At 57.6% G+C, this 19,896-nt stretch overlaps 6 protein-coding genes across 16 annotated transcripts; 3 read left to right on the top strand and 3 right to left on the bottom strand.

Moving 5' to 3' along the window:
* The first annotated feature begins 354 nt into the window (after positions 1-354).
* BICDL2 (BICD family like cargo adaptor 2) lies at positions 355-6,212 on the top strand. Its single transcript, XM_054589214.1, has 9 exons — positions 355-650; positions 2,965-3,180; positions 3,328-3,444; positions 3,551-3,697; positions 4,567-4,764; positions 4,867-5,010; positions 5,453-5,583; positions 5,838-5,958; positions 6,051-6,212. The coding sequence occupies exons 1-9, from the start codon at positions 369-371 to the stop codon at positions 6,210-6,212; spliced, it is 1,518 nt and encodes a 505-aa protein (XP_054445189.1). The 5' UTR covers positions 355-368.
* Positions 6,213-6,598: 386 nt separating this feature from the next.
* Positions 6,599-9,542, bottom strand: THOC6 (THO complex subunit 6). Of its 6 annotated transcripts, none has more exons than XM_054589479.1 (13): positions 9,347-9,542; positions 8,531-8,646; positions 8,361-8,425; positions 8,170-8,273; positions 8,041-8,078; positions 7,909-7,957; positions 7,717-7,788; positions 7,535-7,637; positions 7,401-7,450; positions 7,255-7,317; positions 7,045-7,155; positions 6,826-6,960; positions 6,599-6,747 (listed from the first exon to the last, which is right to left on the bottom strand). In XM_054589479.1, the coding sequence occupies exons 2-13, from the start codon at positions 8,644-8,646 to the stop codon at positions 6,667-6,669; spliced, it is 987 nt and encodes a 328-aa protein (XP_054445454.1). In that variant the 5' UTR covers positions 9,347-9,542; the 3' UTR covers positions 6,599-6,666. The 6 variants fall into 6 exon arrangements, with proteins under 6 accessions (XP_054445454.1, XP_054445450.1, XP_054445451.1 ...); XM_054589475.1 differs by lacking the exon at positions 9,347-9,542 and adding an exon at positions 9,231-9,322; XM_054589476.1 differs by lacking the exon at positions 9,347-9,542 and adding an exon at positions 9,231-9,322 and having other exon boundaries at positions 7,535-7,634.
* On the top strand, positions 9,298-10,978 carry HCFC1R1 (host cell factor C1 regulator 1). 6 transcript variants are annotated; one of them, XM_054589481.1, is made up of 4 exons: positions 9,298-9,432; positions 9,666-9,775; positions 10,190-10,381; positions 10,616-10,978. In XM_054589481.1, the coding sequence occupies exons 2-4, from the start codon at positions 9,681-9,683 to the stop codon at positions 10,749-10,751; spliced, it is 423 nt and encodes a 140-aa protein (XP_054445456.1). In that variant the 5' UTR covers positions 9,298-9,432; positions 9,666-9,680; the 3' UTR covers positions 10,752-10,978. The 6 variants fall into 6 exon arrangements, with proteins under 6 accessions (XP_054445456.1, XP_054445455.1, XP_054445457.1 ...); XM_054589480.1 differs by having other exon boundaries at positions 9,315-9,432; positions 9,645-9,775; XM_054589482.1 differs by lacking the exon at positions 9,298-9,432 and adding an exon at positions 10,083-10,139 and having other exon boundaries at positions 9,572-9,775; positions 10,253-10,381.
* A 293-nt stretch (positions 10,979-11,271) lies between these two features.
* On the bottom strand, positions 11,272-13,173 carry TNFRSF12A (TNF receptor superfamily member 12A). The gene is made up of 4 exons (XM_054589213.1): positions 13,062-13,173; positions 12,252-12,356; positions 11,888-12,022; positions 11,272-11,805 (listed from the first exon to the last, which is right to left on the bottom strand). The coding sequence occupies exons 1-4, from the start codon at positions 13,153-13,155 to the stop codon at positions 11,750-11,752; spliced, it is 390 nt and encodes a 129-aa protein (XP_054445188.1). The 5' UTR covers positions 13,156-13,173; the 3' UTR covers positions 11,272-11,749.
* A 2,367-nt stretch (positions 13,174-15,540) lies between these two features.
* Positions 15,541-16,206, top strand: CLDN6 (claudin 6). The gene has a single exon (XM_054589212.1). The coding sequence runs from the start codon at positions 15,541-15,543 to the stop codon at positions 16,204-16,206; it is 666 nt and encodes a 221-aa protein (XP_054445187.1).
* A 1,362-nt stretch (positions 16,207-17,568) lies between these two features.
* On the bottom strand, positions 17,569-18,222 carry CLDN9 (claudin 9). Its single transcript, XM_054589211.1, has one exon. It carries the CDS (start codon positions 18,220-18,222, stop codon positions 17,569-17,571), a length of 654 nt encoding a protein of 217 aa, XP_054445186.1.
* Positions 18,223-19,896: the final 1,674 nt, after the last annotated feature.

The raw sequence follows: 19,896 nt of genomic DNA, 5'->3' as shown, positions 1-19,896 counted from the left end.
GGCTGGGAACTGGATTCTAAAATAGAAAGAAGGAGGCAGGGACTGTCAGCAGAGTGGCCTGTGTCCCGGAGCACTGCAACAAGGTTCTCTGGGGGCAGAGACTATCTGCCAGAGGGAGAAGGCAGGGCAGCCCATTTCCTGCTGCCCCCTGCCTCAGTTTACCCTGGGGACATTGAGCTGAATAGCCAAGACACAGATTGTTAACCCTTCATGGCCCAGGGAGGCCTTGGCTGAAGGACTGGGAGGGCCAGTGGGCAGGTGAAGAATTGAGGGATGGACCGGTTAGACCCCAGACTGCAGAGCAGAGCACCCTGCAGCTAGCTACCCGTCACACAGACTTGCCTGTCCCCACAGACGCTGCAGGAACCATGAGCTCCACGGAAGGGCCAAGCTTCCAGTCAGGGCTGCTTTCAGGTGGCGCCTCCCCAAGCTGTGATGAGGGCTTCTTTCCCTTTGTGCTGGAGCGGCGGGATTCATTCCTGGGAGGGGGCCCAGGGCCCCAGGAACACGAGGACCTGGCCCTGCAGCTGCAGCAGAAGGAGAAAGACTTACTATTGGCTGCAGAGCTTGGCAAGATGCTTCTGGAGCGCAATGAGGAGCTGCAACAGCAGCTGGAAATGCTGAGCACCGAGCACTCTGAGCGGGAGGAAGTGAGTTGGCAGCAGGAGTGGCAGGAAGGGTACAGGGGTGGGCAGGTGGAAGACAGGTGAGCAGGGGACAGAAAACCAAAGGGGGATGCTTCCGGAATAATTTAGGCCTGGCAATATTGTTTGGTGGTTAAGAACATGGGCTCTGAGGACAATCAAGACCTAGATTCAGACCCCTGCCTGGCTGTGTGATCCTGAGCAAGCTGCTGGCCCTCTCTGGATCTTGGGTCCACCTCCTCAGCAGTATAATGCAACCCTAGCCAACAGTTACTGGGCATCCCCTCCCCACCTGGCTCTGGGCTAAGTACTTTCCATGCATCATCTTGGTCAGTTCTCACCCAACCTTTGAGGTAGGAAAAATTCTTTCCTCTCCCCAGGTTCTGTTGTCAGCCACACTGGGGTCACATCTGGCCCCTAATCACCCTGAATACCACTGAGTCCTGGGTCCACGTCATCGGCCCTAAGCACTGCCCTGAGCCCAACCTGGGCTCACCACCCTGTACCACCCTGTACCTCTCCAAGAGAGCATCATGGGCAACTCAACATAAGTGGCATTCTTCGTTATGACCCTATCACCCACTCTCCCCATCTCAGTTTCTCACCTCAGCACCAGACCCTGAGCATCTCCATGACCTCTTCTCCCACACTCGTAAGCCCTATTGATTCTTCTAAACCAGATTCCGAAGCTACCCACTTAGTATTTCTGTAGCCTCCAATCTGGTCATAGCCTCTGTCATCTCTGTCCCAGACACTGCAGTGCCTTCCTCACTGGTCCCCCACTTTCTACTCTTGCTCCCTGGAGTCCATTGTCTATGGAGCAGCCAGAAGGATCTTCAAAAATTGCAAATCAGATTGTTTCAGATCTTGCTCAGAATCTCCCAATGGTTCTTTGTCACATTTAGAATGAAACCGAAACTTCTAACCAGAGCCTGAAAGTCCCTGACCTCAGCCCAGCTTCCCACCACTGCTATCAGGGGAGGGCTCTCTTCTCAGTTCTCTGAGTAACCTAAATTTGTTCCCTCTGGGCCTTTGCATTTACTGTTCCTTGCATTTAGCCCTATTCCTTCTTGCCCTGCAGGAGTCATTTCAGACATCACTTCCTCCTGAGGGAGCCTCCACCCCGCCCCCTCTCCATCACTTTCTGGGGATTTTTTACAGCCCTAGCTGTCCTTCCAAAACTACCTAGTTGAAGCATGTGTCTATTTGCCTAAAACCCCTGGACTCTAAGTTGTTTGAGGCAGGGAACTTGGTGGTCTCACTGACTGTTGACATCCAGGCCCCAGAACAGGAGGAGCTCAGGAAATATTGGATGGATGGATGGATGGATGGATGGATGGATGGATGGATGGATGGATGGGCAGGCCATGGCAATATTAAGTGACTTTCCTGACCACAAAGCAGCAGCAGAGCTGGGCAATAGGCAGGACAATTGGACCCCAATCCTGTAGGCTTAATCCTAAAGATGTCTTGTGTTCACAGTATTTGGTTAAGAGCTTGGCTGCCTGGGTTGGGATCCCTGCTTCACTAATTCACTGTGTGTTCTTGGGCAAGGTATTTCACGTCTCTGAGCCCATTTCCTCATCTGTAAAATGAGGACATTCATGATTCTAACTCTAGTGAGTTAAATGAAAAGGTAAAGCACTAGCTAGCACAGGGCCTGGCAGCAGTACTGCTAATAACTGTTAGCACCACCTTCCAACTTTGAGGGAAAAAAAAGAGTGACAGCCAGAGGCTTGCCCCCAATTTGCCTGCTTCCCCAAGCTGGACACTTGGGTGTGCCAGCCTCTTCCTCATACTAGTTCAACAGGTTTTGGGGAGGGAAGGCAAAGGCATGGGGCGCAGGTGGGGCTGGCCCGGGTTAATTAGAGGGAGCTGGGGTGGAGGAGCTCAGGGAGAAGGACTGAGCAGTGGATGGGCAGAAGCTGAACCTCCAGAGCCCCTAGTTGTGTGAGGCCATGGGTCGGGGCTTAAATTCTGCCAGATTAAGGCACCAGAAACGGCACCTGCAACGTCGGGTCCAGAAGCCCAGGCAGCAGCAAGAGGTGAGTGGGCATTAGGGAGCCCACCCCGTGGCCGGGAGTCAGACCCTCCTGTCGGGCCTGGAAACTTCTTTCTTCTGTGCCACCCCGCTTTCCTTTTCTCTGAGTCTCTGCCTCTTGCTCTCTGCCTGCTTCCTCTGTTGTCTCTCACTTTCATGCCTGTCTCAGACTCCATCAAACTCTACTTAGGTCTCTGTCTCTCCATCTGGGTCTCTCTGTCTCTGTTCCAGTCTCATCTCTCCCTCTCTGTCTCTAACCTTCTATCTTGGCCACCATAGCGGCTGCAGCAGGAAAACCATGAGCTCCGCCAGCGCCTGGCAGCACGAGGAGCTGAGTGGGAGGCCAGGGCTGTGGAACTGGAGGGAGACATGGAGGCTCTGCGGGCCCAACTTGGGGAACAGCGCTCAGAGCATCAGGACAGCGGGCGAGAGCGTGCACAGGCCCTCAGTGAACTCAGCGAGCAGAACCTACGACTCAGCCAGCAACTGGCCCAGGTGGGACAGCCTTAACCCACCCAGTATCCTTGGTCCCAGTTGGGGGGATGCCCTGGGCTTGGTATTGAGTTTTACACCAGCTGAGGGCCCCACTGCTTTGCCCCTTGCACCGCCCCACCCCGCACCCCCAACCCCACTTGCCTCCAGGCCTCTCAGACTGAGCAGGAGCTTCAGAAGGAACTAGATGGCCTTCGGGAGCAGTGCCACACCCAGACCCTGGCCAGGGCAGAACTGAGGACACGCCTGGAGAGTCTACAGGGGGAGGTGAGTGCTGGCTAGGGCTGGGGGCCTGTTGAGCCAGGAAGGCTGTGCTGGGGGCTGCCTGGAGCTGGCCCAGCACCTTTCCTCCAGCTCTGAGGCCTTTCCCCAGAACCAGATGCTGCAGAGTCGCCGGCAGGACTTGGAAGCCCAGATCCGAAGCCTGCGTGAGGAGGTGGAGAAGGGCCAGGGCAGGCTACAGGCAACCCATGAGGAGTTGTTGCTACTGCGGCGTGAGAAGAGGGAGCATAGCTTGGAGGTGACCAGGGGGATCGGGGTGCATGGGTACATCCAGCTGGGGCCTTAGCCACTGCCTCAGGTCTTCCCGGGGGACGAGGCCAGAGTTGTGTCCTTGGGATCCCCATCAGCTGGGCCACAAGAGCATAGGCATTAGCCCAGATGCAAGCGGGAGCCATGGAAGAGTATTAAGTAGGTGTGGTACACTCTCAGAATGCATTAGAACAAAACAGCTAGATCAGAAAGGGGCTAAGGCTAGAGCTCAGGCCAGAGATGACGGGGACCTGGACCAGATCTGAGGCAGTAGAGACAGAGAAAAGGGAATGAAAAGAGTCAGCACTTTGTGGTCAAATTTTCTGGGTTCTGATTCCTGCATCTTTCCTTATACTGTGGAACACCCGGCCTCAGTTTCACTATCTTTGAGTTGGCATAATAATGGTATAAAGCTTTGGTGAGGGTAAGGTATTGGGCACAGCGCTGGGTTAGAAGGAAGGCTCAATAAATGCTGGATGACAGCAATTAGTGAGTTAGAAGGTTGACTGGTGGGGTTGAGGCCAGGCTCTCTGAGAAGTTACCTGATGGGGTGCGGCTGGAGGGAGGATGATGGAAGACTTTAAAGCCGGGACGCTCACCCTCGCCCTGCTTTATAGGCAAGGAAATTGGTGTAGGCCACAGGGAAGTGCCCAGCCCAAGCCACGCAGCCATCCGGGAATGGGGGAGCAGGCACCTGTAGCTGGGGTGCACAGACTGGAGGGTTGCCCGGCTTTCCACGGCGCGCCAGCGCCCCCCTGTGGGCTCACCACGGGGTGTCAGCAGCGGGCTTATCTGGCTGACCACGCCAGCTTGTCTGTCTGCCCGCCCATGCTTGACTGTCTATCCGGGCTAGCACAGCTGGAATGTGCACGCTCCGAGGCCAGGGAGGCACTGAGCACACTGCGGAGGCTGCAGCAGCGAGTCTCAGAGCTGGAGGAGGAGTCGCGCCTCCAGGAAGCTGACACATCCGGGGCCTCGCTGCAGTCAGAGCTCGCCCATAGCCTTGACAGCGACGAGGACCAGAACCAGAACGCAGATGGCCACAAAGACGCCCTGGTGAGCTCAAGGCCCAACAGTCATCCAGGAGGGCTGCAGACTACACTTCTTTTCCTTTTTCCAAGGTTCAACACCTCACTGACCAATTCCTTTGATGAACAGACCATTCTGTCCCCGAAGACCCAGGAGGCATCCAGTCACCAGCCTTCACAACAGGAGAGCCTGGAGCCTCCCAAGAAGAGAGCTTCCCTGAGCCCAGGGGAGATACTGGAAAAGGAGATGGAAGTGGCCCAGCTGCAGGAGGAGGTGGGCAGCAGGAACATAGTGTGGGATGCAGAGCCCTTCTCAATGTCAGTTTCTCTTTTTCATCTACAACTCTGAGCTTTTTTCCACTAATTCCCCTCTACCTGGATCACCCTTCATCCCAACAAACTTGCTGTCATGCTTCAAGAGCCAGCCTATATGCCCCCTCCTTCAGGAAGACTTCGTGGAGTGCATTTTCCCCTTAATCTCACCTCCCAATGCTTCTCCAGGCACCCTTACTGCAGGCTTGTACCACCCATCTAGCCCCGCACCAGGCTAGGAGCTCAGAAGATTCAACTCCAGCACAGGGCGGCTGCTGCCTGGGGTGTTTGTGGAGCACACAAGGAACGGGTGGTCAGAGAGCTGAAGCTCAAGCTGCCCGGAAAAGCAAGGGCATGGAGACCCAGAGGCCTACTTGCCTCTCTGCCCCCTCCTCCGCCTGCAGGTCGAGTTGCAGCGGACAGAGCTACAGTCCTTGCGGGAGGAGCTGCAAAGGCAGAAGGAGTTGCGGGAGCTGGAGGACCCCAAGGAGGCCTTAAGTTGCGCCCTCTCAGACCGGGAGGAGGCTGTGAACAAGTGAGCCTGCCTCTGACACTATCCACTACCTGCTCAGCAGGGCTAAAGACCCCCGGGGCACTCTGGTCATTCTAAGCCTCGCTGGTGATATAGGTTATAATTATCCCCACTCTGACTCAGGAACCCTCTGACCTCCTTGGTTTCTGTGTTAGCGGTCCCACTCCTGCCCGAGCAGAGCTCCCACCTGCTCGCGTCCCCCTGCTCGAGGAGGTCCCAGAGCCCTCTAACCAGCTCTCTTCCCCTGTCCCTTGCAGGGCCCTGGAACTGTCCCTGGAGCTCAGCCGCGTCTCTCTGGAGCGGGACTCCCTCTCCCAGGAGTTGCTCCGCACCATACGCCAGAAGGTGGCGCTGACCCAAGAGCTGGAGGCCTGGCAGGTGAAGGACCGGTCCGTGGGGTGGGCCTGAGGGGATGGCACCAGTGGGCTGACCGGCTTCTCGCTTCTCCCACCCTGCTGACCTTACCGCAGGACGACATGCAGGTGGTGATTGGGCAGCAGCTGCGCTCCCAACGCCAGAAAGAACTGCTGGAAGCGGAATCCACCCCGCAACGCCACATGCCCCGCTTCTTGCTGCGCAGGGGCCCTGGGCCTGACAGTGGCTTCTTCAGCAACCTCTTCCGAAAGACCTGAGGGCCGGGCGAAGGGGCCCACATTTGCCCTCTCTGGCTTACTTTCCTCTTCTGGCCAATGGAGCGACAGGGCCCTAACTGTTCTCCAAATGGGGCTGGAACCCTCCTGTACCCCAAGAGACTGGGCAGGGGCTTAGTGGGAGCAGGCCCCAGTTTTGGGAATCAGGAGGCCCCAGGTTGGTGGAGGGAGCAGGTGGGGGCAGAGCTATTTATTTTCTGAATCTATACAGGTCTTTTCTAAGTACTAGGACACTAGGCCCCCTGGCCCTGGCACCCCTGGCAAGAGGTGGGGATGGTTATTTATGTATCAAGATCAGAGTAATATATAAATCATTATACCAACTTAGTCTCCCTTCTAGGGAATAAAGCACATAAAAAAAAAGCCTGAAATTTTATTTGTAAAAAGAAAAACCAGTCCAGACCCCTGGACTGGAGGGAGAAGAGGTTGCTGGAGGTCAGAAAGACAGGGAGAAGGCACGGTAGCCCAGATTGGTGAACACATCCACCCGGCAGCTGCTACCTGCAGCTGTCAGCACCTGGAAGCAAGAGAAGAGTGACTGACTTGCCCACACGCTTGGCTTCCCAGGACGGCCATAGCTCCTTGTAAGACCCACCTTGCACTCAGGTGCTGCTGGCTGCTGGTTGAGGCTGAGGCTGAGCAGCCCTGGGGAGGAACCAGGCACCTGAGCCTTCAGCTCCCCACTCAGCTGCCACTGGTTGACACAGGGGCCCTGGCCAGCTGACAGAATCTGTGGAGAACAGTGAGGGGATTTAGGGGCCAGGGCTGGAGATGAGAACCGGCAGGAGTAGCAAATCAAGACAGAGAGCCTTACCAGGTCCTGGTAGAAGGTGACATGCTTTTGTGGTGCCCACATGGGGAAGATGGTGGTGGGCGTGGAGGATCGGAGGTGCCACAGGGTGAGTGCTGGGCCCCCTCCACAGACCTGGGCAGAGAGGTGGGGGTCCCCAGCCACCATAAGCCACAGGCCCTCAGCTAGTAGGGCCCGGAGCTGCCACCCCATCCTACACTTTGTGTGGCTCACCATCCAGTCTGAGTCAGTTGCCAAACATCCAATCCAGCGTCCATTGTGGGGCCTTGAGCACTCCTGAGAGGGAGGAGAAGAGAGGAGATGAAGACTTAGGAGATGCCCCGGGAGAGGGGAAGACAGAGTGTGGGGCATGCCCTTACCTCATGCTTGTAGACCTCGATTGTCTGGACCTCCTTGGCCATGCGGAGGTCTGTGGGGGAAGAACCATGAGAGGTACTCTACTCACCTAGCCTCCCTTACCCCCATCTTTCTTTCCAACCAGATACTCCCTTACCCCAAAGCCGCACAGCCCCGTCTTCACCACCTGACAGCACCTCAGGGTTCCGCTCCCGCAGTGCCAGGCAGTGGATGTAGTCTGTGTGGCCCCGGAGGGCCTGCTGCAAAGAGAGGGGCAGTTTCAGAATGAGATCCTGGAAGAATGCCTTCCCCCACCATCCAGCTCCAGGGCCCTCTCACCGTGAAGGTCCCCGTCTCTAGGTCCATTGTATGCAACTGGCAGTCTCCCCCTGCCAAGATGAGGGAATTCTCCTGCAGAGGAAGGCAGGATGGAGTTGGCAGTCAATGTCAAACCAGGACAGACACTGGGGGAAGGATCGGTTTGGGCCAAAAACAGGGCAGGGTAGAACCCTAGTAACAAAGGGCTCAGACCTTGGGGACGAGAAGCAAAGCATTGATCTCAGGCACTTCCAGGCTGGTCCTGGGGGAGGGAAAGCAGGGTCAGCTCTCGTGAGGCAGCACTTGCACCCCCATGTGCCCTCTGCCCATGTGGCCCTGGCTTACCTGTATGGGGGCTGACGACGCCATAGCTCCTTACATCCCTTCATGGAGGGGAACACTGAGTGACCTCAAAGGCTCTCTCTGGGGCTGGGTGCCCCAGTGCCCCCCGACCCCCAGCTCCACACTCCTTACCTTCTTGAGGATCTCCACCCAAAGCCAGGCCTTCACCTCCCCGTCTCCAGCACTGAACAGAAGTCGATCGGTGGAGACCATGCTGTAGACGGGCCCATCATGGGCTAAACGAAAATGCAGAACCTGAGTGACCCTGTCCTGCTCCCCTCCTCTAGCCTGGAGTCTAAGCCAAACTCAATGGCTGCACCCACCTTGGAAGGTCACTATGGGTTTCTTACTTTCCTCTTTGGCCTCGGAGCTCAAAGCAGCAGACAAGCTGAAGGGAAAGAGAAGAGGGTGCGTAAGCCACAAGCAAGGACATGAATCCTGTGAAGGCCAAATGCCAGAGCCAATGGGTGCTGGGGAGCAGAGACAAGGGTACCTGAAGATGGCTATCTGCCCATAATTGTTGCCAGATGCCAGGAACTTCCCGCAGGGTGAAACACTCTGGGAGAAAATGGTCATGTGCAGCCGCTGCAGGGCCTGAAACACTTCCATCTGTGGGGAGAGGCGTATATAAAGGCTGTCTGGGAACTCTAATCCATAGACTTCTTCCTGGTTCCCCTGCTGTCAATTCAGCCACTGCCCATACTTCTCAGACCTCCCTTGAGGCCCACCAAGCGGGCATCTGCCTATACAATCCGAGGGGTGGCTCCAAGAAGATGAGAACAGGGGTGGGGGGTGGGGGTTGATGCGAGGTGCTAGTAGGACCTTGAGCATGCACCCAGCCTCTCCTCCAAGTTTCCTCAACTGTTAAATAGAACTCACGGGAGACTCTGTCACCATCGTATGAACTACTGTACATAAAGAGCTTCACACAGGGATGCCTCGTTGCAAGACCATAAAACTTGGCTCCATCACCCCAATAAAGAAAAACGTACTACCTTCTAATCCCTATCCTCTGACTTTCATGTTAGGCTCAAGAGGTAGTTCTGGGTTACTCTTCCGCCCCGAGGTCAGAGTCCAAGTCCTACCAACAGCCCACGCAAAACAGGGTTCAGGGCATGACTCCTTGCCTGCCCCTTCTGAAAAGGGCATATACTACAAACCCCAGAAGACATCAAGCACCACGCCCGCCTCACCTGACCCAGAGGCACAGTGTGCGGCACAGCTCGTTCCATCTCGAAAACTACAAGTCCCAGAGCGCTCCGCGTGCGACGCAGCCTCACAAATCCGGACGTGCAGCCGAAAGGCTCACTTTCGCGGCGTCCCACCGGTCCAATACCGCCAGCTGGCTCGGCCGGAAGGCGGTCGCCGCGTACCACCAGAGCCCCAGGAACTAAGGTGAACGTCGCGAAGACCCCCGGCCCGACACTAAGTGGAGTCCCCCGCAGCCCTGCTACGCCAGATCCCTACCCCAAACCCGCCGAGCGGACCCGCCTTCCAGTGGCGCGCCGCCCATCTACCGCGCCTGCGCGGGATCTCGTCCCCGCTCGCGCCTAAAACCACACCTCTCGCGCGTGGCCACGCCCTGAGAGCTCCGCCCTTGCCTCCAGGATCCCACCCCTCTGCCGCAGGACCCCGAACCCCAAATGATCCTTCAGCAGCCCCTGGAGCGAGACCCGCCGAGTCCGGCCCAGGGTGACCCGCGAGCTGCCCCGGGGACGCCTCGAGGTCTGGACGCCAGGTGTGTGTGGGAGGTGGGGGACCCTGGGAGAACCTCCCAGAGCCAAAGGAGCTTTGGCTGGGGGCTCAGGGCTCTCTGCATAACGACACACGGTGGGGCGAATCAGCAGGGCTTGGGCATGAGCTGAGACAGGTTTGGAGACTTCCAAGGCAGGCTGCTGGATGGCCCGGGATAGTGAAGGTGATTTAGGCGTCAGCTGAGCGAGATGGGCTAGGGGGTTCCTGGCTGATGCCCCAGGCTCAAGGCTGGCAGGTCTTGGAGATGGGGCCAAGAGGGTAGAGTGCACCTAGCTCTCTTTTCTTCTCAGCTCCCCTCTCCAAGGAGCTGTGCCCATGAGCACCAAGCGGCGCCTGGAGGAGGAGCTGTGAGTTTGGGGGCAGGGAGGGACTCCCAACAAGATCTCTGTCACCTTAGGTCTCCATCACCCTGCCTCCCTTCTGAATATCCCAGTCTGCCTGCCTCCTGGTCTCTCCCCAGGGAGCCCCTTCGAAAACAGTTCCTGTCTGAGGAGAATATGGCCACCCACTTCTCTCGACTCAGTCTTCATAATGACCACCCTTACTGCAGCACCCGGCTGGCTTTCTCCCCAGCTCTGCCCCGACTCAGGTAGGCACCATCCACTATCCACTGACTGCAACTTGTGGAGGATCACACCCTGTCCTGGGAGCCAAACTCCAGGCCCTGCCTCATCCTGCTATTTTTAACAGACAGCCAACCACTGTTTTTTCTCATCTTGGCTCCTTAGAAGGTGGAGGCAGCCCAGAAGCCTCTGGGGACCTGAACCTGAGGTGGCTCTGTCAGGCCAGCCTTAGCCCTGTGTCCTGTCCTTTCCTCTTCCAGGAGTCCTTGCTCTGAGCTGCTTCTCTGGCGCTACCCTGGAAACCTGATCCCTGAGGCCCTCCGGCTGCTGAGGCTAGGGGACACTCCTGCCTCCCACTACCCTGCAACCCAAGCTGAGGAAATAATGGAGCTCTGAATGCTGGCAGGCAGTGCACCTGCCCACCCGTCTTCTCCCCCACAATGGGAGAACACCCCCATGAAGGGGACAGGTGCCCTGCTTTTCCTCCAGACCATGCCTTTGGGCACCAAGACCTTCCCCCAACAGAGCAGGACAGTGAGCCTGGGGTAGGAGGGACAAGCGGGACAGCAGCATGGAAAGGGAGGCATTCCCCTCCTCCAGAACTGAATAAAGATTGCTGAACAGATGATGGTTTCAGTTTGGAACCTGGGGCCTTTGGGAAGAGATGACAGGGTTGGGGCACTAAATGCTGGGATTTCTCCTCAAGATCTTCCCTGAAAAACGGTCAGGGCCTGCCCAGGTCCTGGCAGGCTGGACTCAGGCATTGAGAATGTGTGAGTCAGAGCCTCACCCCCGCCCCCGCGGCTGACTCACTCCTCCCTCCAGCTCTGGGAAGTCAGGCTGGAGAATCATGCCACTCTCCAATCCATTTAAAGTTAAAGATTCTTTTATTAATAAATTCTCCCATCCCTCCAAACTTTCTCCCCAAAATAAATATCTCCCCCCTCTGTGAGAGTTGGGAGTGCAGTGTCTCAGGCCCAGCCCCCCTAGAGGGCCAGCCCCCTAGTGTTAGGAACAGATCCCTAAACCACCCCCGGCTGAGACCCCAGTGCTGAGATTTCAGCACATCTGAATGGGCAGGGAATGGTGTTCTGTCTGTCCCTCACTTCAGCCTGACCCCCAGACCATGAGGGTAGGGGACCCTTATGCAAATGTTGCACTTCTTAATGTCAGCTATCTGATGTGAGCAGGCCTGGATCTCCTTTTCTGTCCTGGAGCCAGAACTCTGGATCCAGGCCTCAGAGAAGTGATTCACCCGTCTCCCATGTCTGCACACCCCCGTGATTGGAGCAGCCTGGCTCTGGTTGTGTCTGGGCGGCAGTAGCTGGCTATGAATGAATGAATGAATGAGTGAAGAGTAGGCACCACTTCCTGCTGACCAGGGACACTCTTTGTCACTGGATCAGCGCCACGCCAGGACAGCCCTCCCCTCCGGTCTCCTCGATGGGAGCTGCAAGATAAGAAGAGGGGTTGTCAAGAGCTGGGGAGATATTGAGGAATATTGGGGGGCGGGCAGGCCAGGGCACACTTACTGGTAAACTTTTCTCTCCTGCGGCACTGTCTCCAGACCAGGAAGCCAGAAAGCAGCCCCAGCACGAGAGCCAGGCTCATGGCGCCCCCCAAAATGGGCCACAGCAGCCCAAAGGAGGCTGAAGGGGCCCCAGCGCCTAGGGGCGGGACTTCAAGTCAGACCTGGACCCTCCCTGGACCAGTCCCACCCCCTAGATCTGACCCTCAAGATTGTCCCCTACCATGGCCCCTACCCTAATTGGAGTCCTGCCCCACTTCTGCTTCCCACTCAATTCCCCAGATCTGAAGTCACCTGCTCCCTCCTCTACCCCAGCAACTCTCCCCCAGTCTGGGGTCCGTTCGCCTCTGGCCCCGCCCACCACTCACAGCCCAGGCAGAAGTCGCTGTGCGGTCGGGCTGGACACGACGCGCAGTCCATGCACTTGTCGAGGTCCGCGCTCCAAGAACTTCCACGAGAGCACGGAGTGGTGCCTGAGGAAGGGGCCGTGGGTCAGAGGCTGGGGTTGGGACGCGGCTATTCTGGGGACTGAAGTCAGGGTCGGCCGGATCGTATAACGTGAGTCACCGGCGCCCTCCCGCATTCCTCGCAGGTGACCCTCACGGCCTGATCGGGACGTGGCAGGACAGGGTGAAGAGGGGCGTAGCGCAGGAGGCTGGGGGAGGGGTGAGGTCCCCACAACCCTCCCCCCCGCCGCCGGCGGGTGACTCATTCCTGGGCACCGGGCCCGACCCCCGTCCCTCCCCTCCCCCCGCATAGCTGGGCACTGAAGTCACCGGATGGAAGGGGGCACCACACATGGTATGGGGGTATAGAGAGACCCCCGTGCCTCTCTAGACACCGTCCCCCGAATCCGGTCACTGGGACTAGGCAGACCCGGTATTGACCAGGCTGGGGGCACGCTCCGTCACCGGACGAGACATCCGGCTTTCAAACTTTCTCCACTTCCGAGTTGGACAGGCGGGAAACTGAGGCCCAGACTGGGGATGAAGCTCGGAACAAGATGAGACTTCTCCTGGCCAGAGAGCGCGGTGTCTACAAAGTACCTGACTCCCAATTCCATGCAACCCTAGTTCCGCACCCTCCTCGAAGTCCCCAAAGCTGGCTCCCCGATCCCCGGTCGGGGATCCCCGGCCCTCCCGCCCTGCGACCCAGCCCCAGCCTGGCACCCGGCGTACCTGACACCGGCTCCCCAGCCGCGGCGCACAGCAGCGCCAGCCCGAGCCCCAGTACAAGGAACCGCAGCAGCGGGCACAGCAGGCTGAGAGCCATGGTGCGCGTCCCGCGGCCGCTGCCATCTGAGACCGCCGCGAGTCGCGGGGACAGACAGCATCAGCCCGATCCCCGCCCCCGCCTTCCGGGGCGGGCCGAGTCTAGGGGCCCGCCCATTGACGCCCCGCCCCGCCCAGCTCGGCCCGCTAAATTCAGTCACTAGCTCTACAAACAACTACGGCGTGCGCGAGCTGTGGGGACCTCGCGGGGACGCAGACTTAGCTGCCCTCTCGGTGCTCAGGTCCGAGAGGTGTGTGGGGGCGGGCAAGGGGAATCAGACATGAAACCGCCGAAGGCAGAGGTAACTGCAGCTTTCTTAAGGACCCCGGGGGTAAAACATGAAATAATCATTTATCTTTTAATTTCTACCTTAGGACATAGTTACCCAGTAAAATGGGTGCTTGTCTCCATTTTCAGAATTTGAAGCTGAGGCTCAGGAAGGTGGTGGTGCCTACCCAAGTTCCGTTTGGCTCCATGCCCTGCGCCCCGACCCTGTGGGCCCCGACGTCAGCCGCTGATGTCCCCACACTCATACCCAGTCTCGAGAGCTCCGGACGAAGGAGGTTGGGATTCGCGCACCCTCAGTGGTCTGGACTGGGGTCTCTGCCCCTCCCCGGGGCGGTGGTCCAGTGACGTCACTGGACCTCTTTAAGATCCCGCCTCCGCCCCATCCTCACACTCGAAGCTCCTAGGAATCTCCGCGTACTTCTTCCTTCTCAGGTGAGCTTGGGGGCAGTGTACATATTGGGAAGGAGAAGGTGGATACCTAGAGCAACGGGGTGCAGGGTGCCGGCTACATGGACAACCTGCACTGATCTGGCGGCGGCTACCGGGGTCGGCGAGGTCCCAGAGGGGGACAAATCGGGTCCTTTTGCTGCTCGAAAAGAGTTAAACTCCCCTCTTCTCCTCCCCTGGGACAAAGGCACCGAAACCCGAGCGCCCTTCCCCCACCTGCGCTGCTTCAGGGTCGGTCGCCCCTCCCCCTCACCTGCGGGAGCGGACCCTAGGCGGTCGCCGCCATTAAACTTTACCTCGCGCCCGGCTCCCAGGCTGGTGGGGGACTGAGGACACCCACTTTCGGGCAAGACCTCCGAAGGGAAGTAGGGATCGGGAGCTGGGAGAAGCACTCTCGGACAGAGTCGAGCCCACAGACAAGAGGCGCAGGGTGCCTAGGCTGGCGTGGTCTCAGCTTTAACTCGGCCAGACCCCTGGAGGGGTAGACAGGGGACTGGGACAAGCGAAGGCTGGCCCACCCCATCTGATCTCCCCCGAGCTCCTCAGCTCAAGCTCAGTTGAAAAAGTGAATGGAGAACCTACCCCCTGGCCATACTGCTGGGCTAGTGCTAGGTTTATGTCCAAGCCATTCGCCGGAACTTTGGGCAATGGAGAGCCACAACAGGAATCCGAACAGAGCTGATCTGGGTGGAGATTAACATTAAGTGGGATGTGAGAGGAGACAGGTGGGGGGAGGCTGCTGTAGAGGAGCTGGTTCACTGGGTAGACCCCAGTGATTTTAGCTACTTTTGGGGAAGTTGTATCCTGAGAGGATGGCATCTGGGGCAACAATACACAAGAAAAATGTCCCTGAACTTGGGGTTATGTTTTGAGACCCCAAAGAGAGGGCAGAAGAGTGGGCCCCAGGGAGACCTAGGGAAGGAAGTGCTTTTGGGTGGGAGTCTTTTTTTTTTTTTTTTTCCTCATCTCCCCTGCCCCTTCAAGAGCTGGCTGGGGCTGGGCTGGGTTAAGCTAGGGCAGGCCAAGTGGGGACTGTGAGCCCCCCAGAACACAACACCTCTAAGATCAAACTGGTAACCATGTGCCTGACGTACGGAACCTTGTTGGGGTAAGGGGTTTGGACACTCCTTTTGGGTGGTGGGAGAAAGCTTGGATCTCTGATCTTGGTGGTTTTGGGATTGAAACTCAATAGCTAGAGCCAACCTTCCATCTGTGTACCCTGTGGAAAATACCTGCAGATTTTGCTCTGTCACTTCATCCCCTTTTTGTCACTTTCCTGTTTGATAAAATATACCTATCGTGGCTGAACCAAGGACAAACACTTGCTTAGGCTTTATATTCCATTTGTACTCAAAACAGCTATGACTAGGTGGCTTATTTATTCACTATTGTAAGACAGTGTATGTCACATAACTAGGGAAAAAGAAATAAATGGTAAAGCATTAATGCTCATTTTGCCCATGCGAAAATGAGGCTTGGGGACAGGACATGGAATCCCAACTCCCAGGGTTTATACTCTTGGTGCTCTGTGTGGCCATGGCACGTGGCATTGGGGTTAGCACTTGTTGAGAATGAGGGATATGGACCAGCTAGTCTTAAAATTACTCTGTTCTGTCCCTCAGTACAGCTCCTTTCAACCTCAGCCTCGTCATGGCCTCTGCTGGTCTGCAAATACTGGGGATTGTCCTGACACTGCTTGGCTGGGTGAATGCTCTGGTGTCCTGCGCCCTGCCCCTGTGGAAGGTGACCGCCTTCATCGGCAACAGCATCGTGGTGGCCCAGGTGGTGTGGGAGGGACTGTGGATGTCCTGCGTGGTGCAGAGCACGGGCCAGATGCAGTGCAAGGTGTACGACTCAATGCTGGCGCTGCCCCAGGACCTGCAGGCTGCCCGAGCCCTCTGTGTCATCACCCTCCTCGTTGTCCTGGTGGGTCTGCTGATCTACCTTGGTGGGGCCAAGTGCACCACCTGTGTGGAAGATAAGGACTCCAAGGCCCGTCTGGTGCTTACCTCTGGGATCATCTTTGTCATTTCGGGTGTCCTGACCCTCATCCCCATCTGCTGGACCGCCCATGCCATCATTCAGGACTTCTACAACCCCCTGGTGGCAGAGGCCCAAAAGCGGGAGCTGGGGGCCTCCCTCTACCTGGGCTGGGCGGCTTCTGGCCTTTTGTTGCTGGGTGGAGGGCTCCTGTGCTACACCTGCCCTTCTGGGGGGTCTCGGGGCTCCAGCCATTACCTGGCCCAATACTCAGCATCTGCCCCACATGCCAACTCTCAAGGGCCCTCCGAATACCCCACCAAGAATTACGTCTGATGTGGGTAGGAGAATGTGGGCTCTCTTGACAATGGAGCCTGCCTCTGAGCTGGAGTCATCAAAATACAGCTTCAGGGTTGCTTTTGTTCTTCCTTTTTCTTGGGGGAGGGGGGTATTTTTCTTTTAATCCATTTGATAAACACTGAACCAAGAAGAAACTCAGACTCCCACCTGGGCTCTGCTACTGGCATGTCTTTGGATGATGAAACCAAGGAGGCAACACTAGAGAGTTTCTGGATCTTTCTCCACATTGGACATCCCCAGCTGGGAGTCTGGCCTGGAGCTGTGTGCCCTTGGGTGAAGGCTGCTTGCTGGCCAGGTGCTTTGTGACAACAAGATGCTTTGATGGTCTGCCCCCAAGAGTTGCTGCTGCTTTTGGGGCAGGGCCTCCTTGGATTTGCAGGGATGAGCCCCGCCTTGCTGGTTAGGCCTCTGGAAGTCCAGGGGCTCTTGAGCCTCAAAGTAGCCTTGAGAAGAGCAGGTGATAAGTTACCAAAAACTGTCTACCTCCAAAGATTCTGGCCTCTGGCTCTTTCGTCCTTGGTTTGGAGTTGCTTCCCAGCCATGCTGTAGGACCCTGGCCCTCTCACCTCTAGGCCCTGTGCCCTTCTGCCATGCCACACCTACACTCAGCAATTCTTACTAAATAAAGTATATTTTGTTTTGCTTTGTTATGTGCCATTGATGTTGCTGGAAGGCTATTGAGTTTCAGCCTGTTGTGAGGGGAACCTGAGCGACTGGCCTCCTTTGTTGCTCCCTGCCTAGTATGGCCTGAGTGAGGTTACCCATACGGCAGGACCTGGATCCAGACCTTGGTCTGAAGGCCCTAGGGAGGCCGCCTGGTCTTCCCTGCCCAATCACAGATCAAGGCAGCCAGAGGTACAAATACTCTTTATTCTGGGAACTCCTGTTGGGGCAGGGGAGTGGGCTGGGTCTTCGGGCCTGGAGGAGACTGGCTTCTCCCAGAGGGCCTGGCCTGGGTCTCTGAATGCAAGTATGTGGTGGCCAGGCTGGAGCAGACCAGCGCCAGGGCAGGCAGAGAGCACGGTCCTCTGCTTGTTTGAGCCAAGGAGCTACTGCCCTTTGGGTGAGGCCCAGGTTCCAGGGGTGGGGAGGCCTCAGGAAGGGGAGGAGGGCCAACCTAGGACTTGGACATGAGAAGAAAGCAGCTGGTTTTGTGAGGCAGGCCAGGAGGTAGGGGACCCCATTGAGGAGGGTATGGGCTCAACCAGCCCTGCCTGGAGGTCCTGGAAAATGGGTTTCACCTAGAAAAGGGGTCGATGAGAGAAGGCGGGGGTTAGAGAAGGCATCCAGCACAAAGGCAAGGCTCTGAGCGGCGGGCTTCCGGAGACATCCTTCGCCTCACACGTAGTCCCTCTTGTCCATCCCAGAGGTGCCTGAGCGGGAGGGGATGGAGTAGCCCAGCCTGGGTCCTCGGGGCCGGTCGATCTGGGGCGGGGGGCATGTGCAGCAGAGGAGGCCCCCGCCCAGCATGAGCAGGGCAGCTGCTGCCCAACCCAGGTAAAGGGAGGCCCCCAGCTCCCGCTTGAGGGCCTCTGCCACCAGGGGGTTGTAGAAGTCCTGGATGATGGCGTGGGCTGTCCAGCAGATGGGGATGAGAACCAGGATGCCTGAGAGGAGGAGGATGACCCCCGCAGTGAGCACGATGCGGGCTTTGGCACCTTCATCCTCCACACAGGTGGTGCACTGGGCGCCGGTAATGGCCACCAACAGGCCGAGCAGGGCCAGCAGGAGGGCGACAACACAGAGGGCTCGGGCAGCTTGCAGGTCCTGGGGCAGCGCCAGAATTGAGTCGTACACCTTGCACTGCATCTGGCCCGTGCTCTGCACCACGCAGGACATCCACAGTCCCTCCCACACCACCTGGGCCACCACGATGCTGTTGCCGATGAAGGCGGTCACCTTCCACAGGGGCAGAGTGCAGGACACCAGGGTCCCCAGCCAGCCCAGTACAGCCAGGGTAATGCCCAGAAGTTCTAGGCCAGCTGTAGCCATCTGCCCCCTCAGTTAAGTCTTCTCAACGCTTGACAGTCCGGTTCACTGAGGAGTGGGTCCTCAGAAGCTGCTAGGTAGCGGTCTTGCTGCCAGTCAGGGATTGGTAGTCAGTGTCCTCAGGCCAGGAGAGTCTTCACATCCGTGGGCCTCTTGTAGGGCACCTCCTCACTCCGCGCGCCTCACAAGTGTGCCTCTGGCCCCCAGCAAACACAAAGTCTCACAGTCCTGATCAGCTGAGTGACTGGTATCCCCTCAAGATGCCTGTCTCCCATCAGTTGCCCAGGGGCTGCTTCTCCTGCCACCCTGCAGTCACGTCCCAAGCACTGCCTGTCTGACCAGCTATACAGAACCTATCCTCCAACCCACCTTCAGGTTGGGGGGAGCCTCCTCTCCTCTGGCTGCCGCAGGTTCACGCTGAGCAGTATACCCTTGCCGGATGCCACCTGGGGACTGCCAGCTCTTGGCAGCAGGCATGGGGGTTTTAAGGCTGAGGCAGGGGAGGAGCAGCCAGGCCAAGACTGGGGAGGCCAGCATTGTGCGGAGGAGGCGGGGCTGGGAGGGGAGGGGGGAACTCAAGGTTGGCGGGCAGGGCATACCGTAACCAGGAAGGTACAGGGGAGGAAAGAAGAACATCTATGCCTGTGGGAACCCAGGGACAAAGGAACGGTGAGACTGAGGATCAGCTTGGGAGAAGAAATGTAACTGGTTCAGGACAAAGAAGTGGGGGAGTTGGGGAGCTCAGCCCCCCTTCCTGAGACTCCACCCAACCTCCCGCCCCGCAGTCCTTGCTGTCCTGGGCCTGGTTCATTTCTTGATGATGCAAACGTACCCCAGCTTTCCCAGTATCGTGCACCCCCACCCACCGATACCCTGCCCGCCAGGACTCTCCGGAATTCGATCCGTCTCCTGTCTCAGCCCAGCAGCCCTAGCGGCTCCCTAGGGAGGGGCCCCGCCCGCATTGTTTCCTAGGCGACAGGTGCCTGGCGCCTAGCTCAGGTGGCATCGTCCAGGCAACGGCCTAGAAAACCACCCCCTCAGTTATACCTCAGCTCAGGTATGTCCTCTCCACCCCCTCCACTGAAACTGGGGGCCAAGCTGAGTTGCTGTAAGTCTCTAGAGGCCAGGGGATAAAGAGCCTGTTGTGGAAGTGGGGGAGGAGCACTAGGGGCAGTGAGTGGAAGGGGAAGAGTAGCAGGGGCCAGGAGCTACTCTTGCTCATGGGGAGTGAGTGGCCACTCTAGGTGCGGCACCACAGAGGAAGGCAACAGGAGTTAGGCCCAGGTGACTCAGGTTACCCTGAGCCCTGCCTCACAGTCCCCAGGAAAGACCCTCTCCTCAAGACCCCTCCGAGCCCCATGACTCCCAACTGTGGGAGGCAGCCTGGGAGTTACACAGACCATAACTGACATCCTGCTCCCTCTCACCTGGGACAGATAATAAAAGGTCAAGTTCCTTAACCTCCTTGGTCAAAGGCCTCTTTGAGAAACCTGAGACCCAAAAACATGAGTCCTTCATTTTAGGGGATGGGTAATGAACTCCCTCAAGCCTCTCCCTGGGTGCTAAGAACTGAGAACCATTGTATGAAAAGGGAGAGGGCTGATGAAAATTCCACTTTCTAGGGTGGTTGCGAGGACTCTCAAAGGCAGCTCTCACTTGAGAGATCCTCTCACCTCC

Source organism: Pteronotus mesoamericanus, unplaced genomic scaffold (assembly GCF_021234165.1).
Source record: "Pteronotus mesoamericanus isolate MK-2021 breed Mesoamerican mustached bat unplaced genomic scaffold, CSHL_Meso_final scaffold_167, whole genome shotgun sequence".
Lineage (NCBI taxonomy): Eukaryota > Metazoa > Chordata > Mammalia > Chiroptera > Mormoopidae > Pteronotus > Pteronotus mesoamericanus.
Note: the sequence above shows the minus strand (reverse complement) of the source record. Positions and strands in the feature narration are given on the sequence as shown.

Coding starts and splice junctions, on each gene's coding strand:
- BICDL2 (XM_054589214.1), top strand. CDS start 369: ATGAGCTCCACGGAAGGGCCAAGCTTCCAGTCAGGGCTGCTTTCAGGT. Junction 3,181..3,327: donor TCAGCCAGCAACTGGCCCAG/GTGGGACAGCCT, acceptor ACTTGCCTCCAG/GCCTCTCAGACTGAGCAGGA. Junction 5,011..5,452: donor TGGCCCAGCTGCAGGAGGAG/GTGGGCAGCAGG, acceptor CTCCGCCTGCAG/GTCGAGTTGCAGCGGACAGA.
- THOC6 (XM_054589473.1), bottom strand. CDS start 9,269: ATGGAACGAGCTGTGCCGCACACTGTGCCTCTGGGTCAG. Junction 8,426..8,530: donor GGGCAGATAGCCATCTTCAG/GTACCCTTGTCT, acceptor CTTTCCCTTCAG/CTTGTCTGCTGCTTTGAGCT. Junction 7,318..7,400: donor TCGAGGTCTACAAGCATGAG/GTAAGGGCATGC, acceptor CCTCCCTCTCAG/GAGTGCTCAAGGCCCCACAA.
- HCFC1R1 (XM_054589481.1), top strand. CDS start 9,681: ATGATCCTTCAGCAGCCCCTGGAGCGAGACCCGCCGAGTCCGGCCCAG. Junction 9,776..10,189: donor CCTCGAGGTCTGGACGCCAG/GTGTGTGTGGGA, acceptor CTGTCACCTTAG/GTCTCCATCACCCTGCCTCC. Junction 10,382..10,615: donor CCAGCTCTGCCCCGACTCAG/GTAGGCACCATC, acceptor TTCCTCTTCCAG/GAGTCCTTGCTCTGAGCTGC.
- TNFRSF12A (XM_054589213.1), bottom strand. CDS start 13,155: ATGGCTCTCAGCCTGCTGTGCCCGCTGCTGCGGTTCCTTGTACTGGGG. Junction 12,023..12,251: donor CAGCGACTTCTGCCTGGGCT/GTGAGTGGTGGG, acceptor TCCCGCCCCTAG/GCGCTGGGGCCCCTTCAGCC. Junction 11,806..11,887: donor CAGGAGAGAAAAGTTTACCA/GTAAGTGTGCCC, acceptor CTTATCTTGCAG/CTCCCATCGAGGAGACCGGA.
- CLDN6 (XM_054589212.1), top strand. CDS start 15,541: ATGGCCTCTGCTGGTCTGCAAATACTGGGGATTGTCCTGACACTGCTT.
- CLDN9 (XM_054589211.1), bottom strand. CDS start 18,222: ATGGCTACAGCTGGCCTAGAACTTCTGGGCATTACCCTGGCTGTACTG.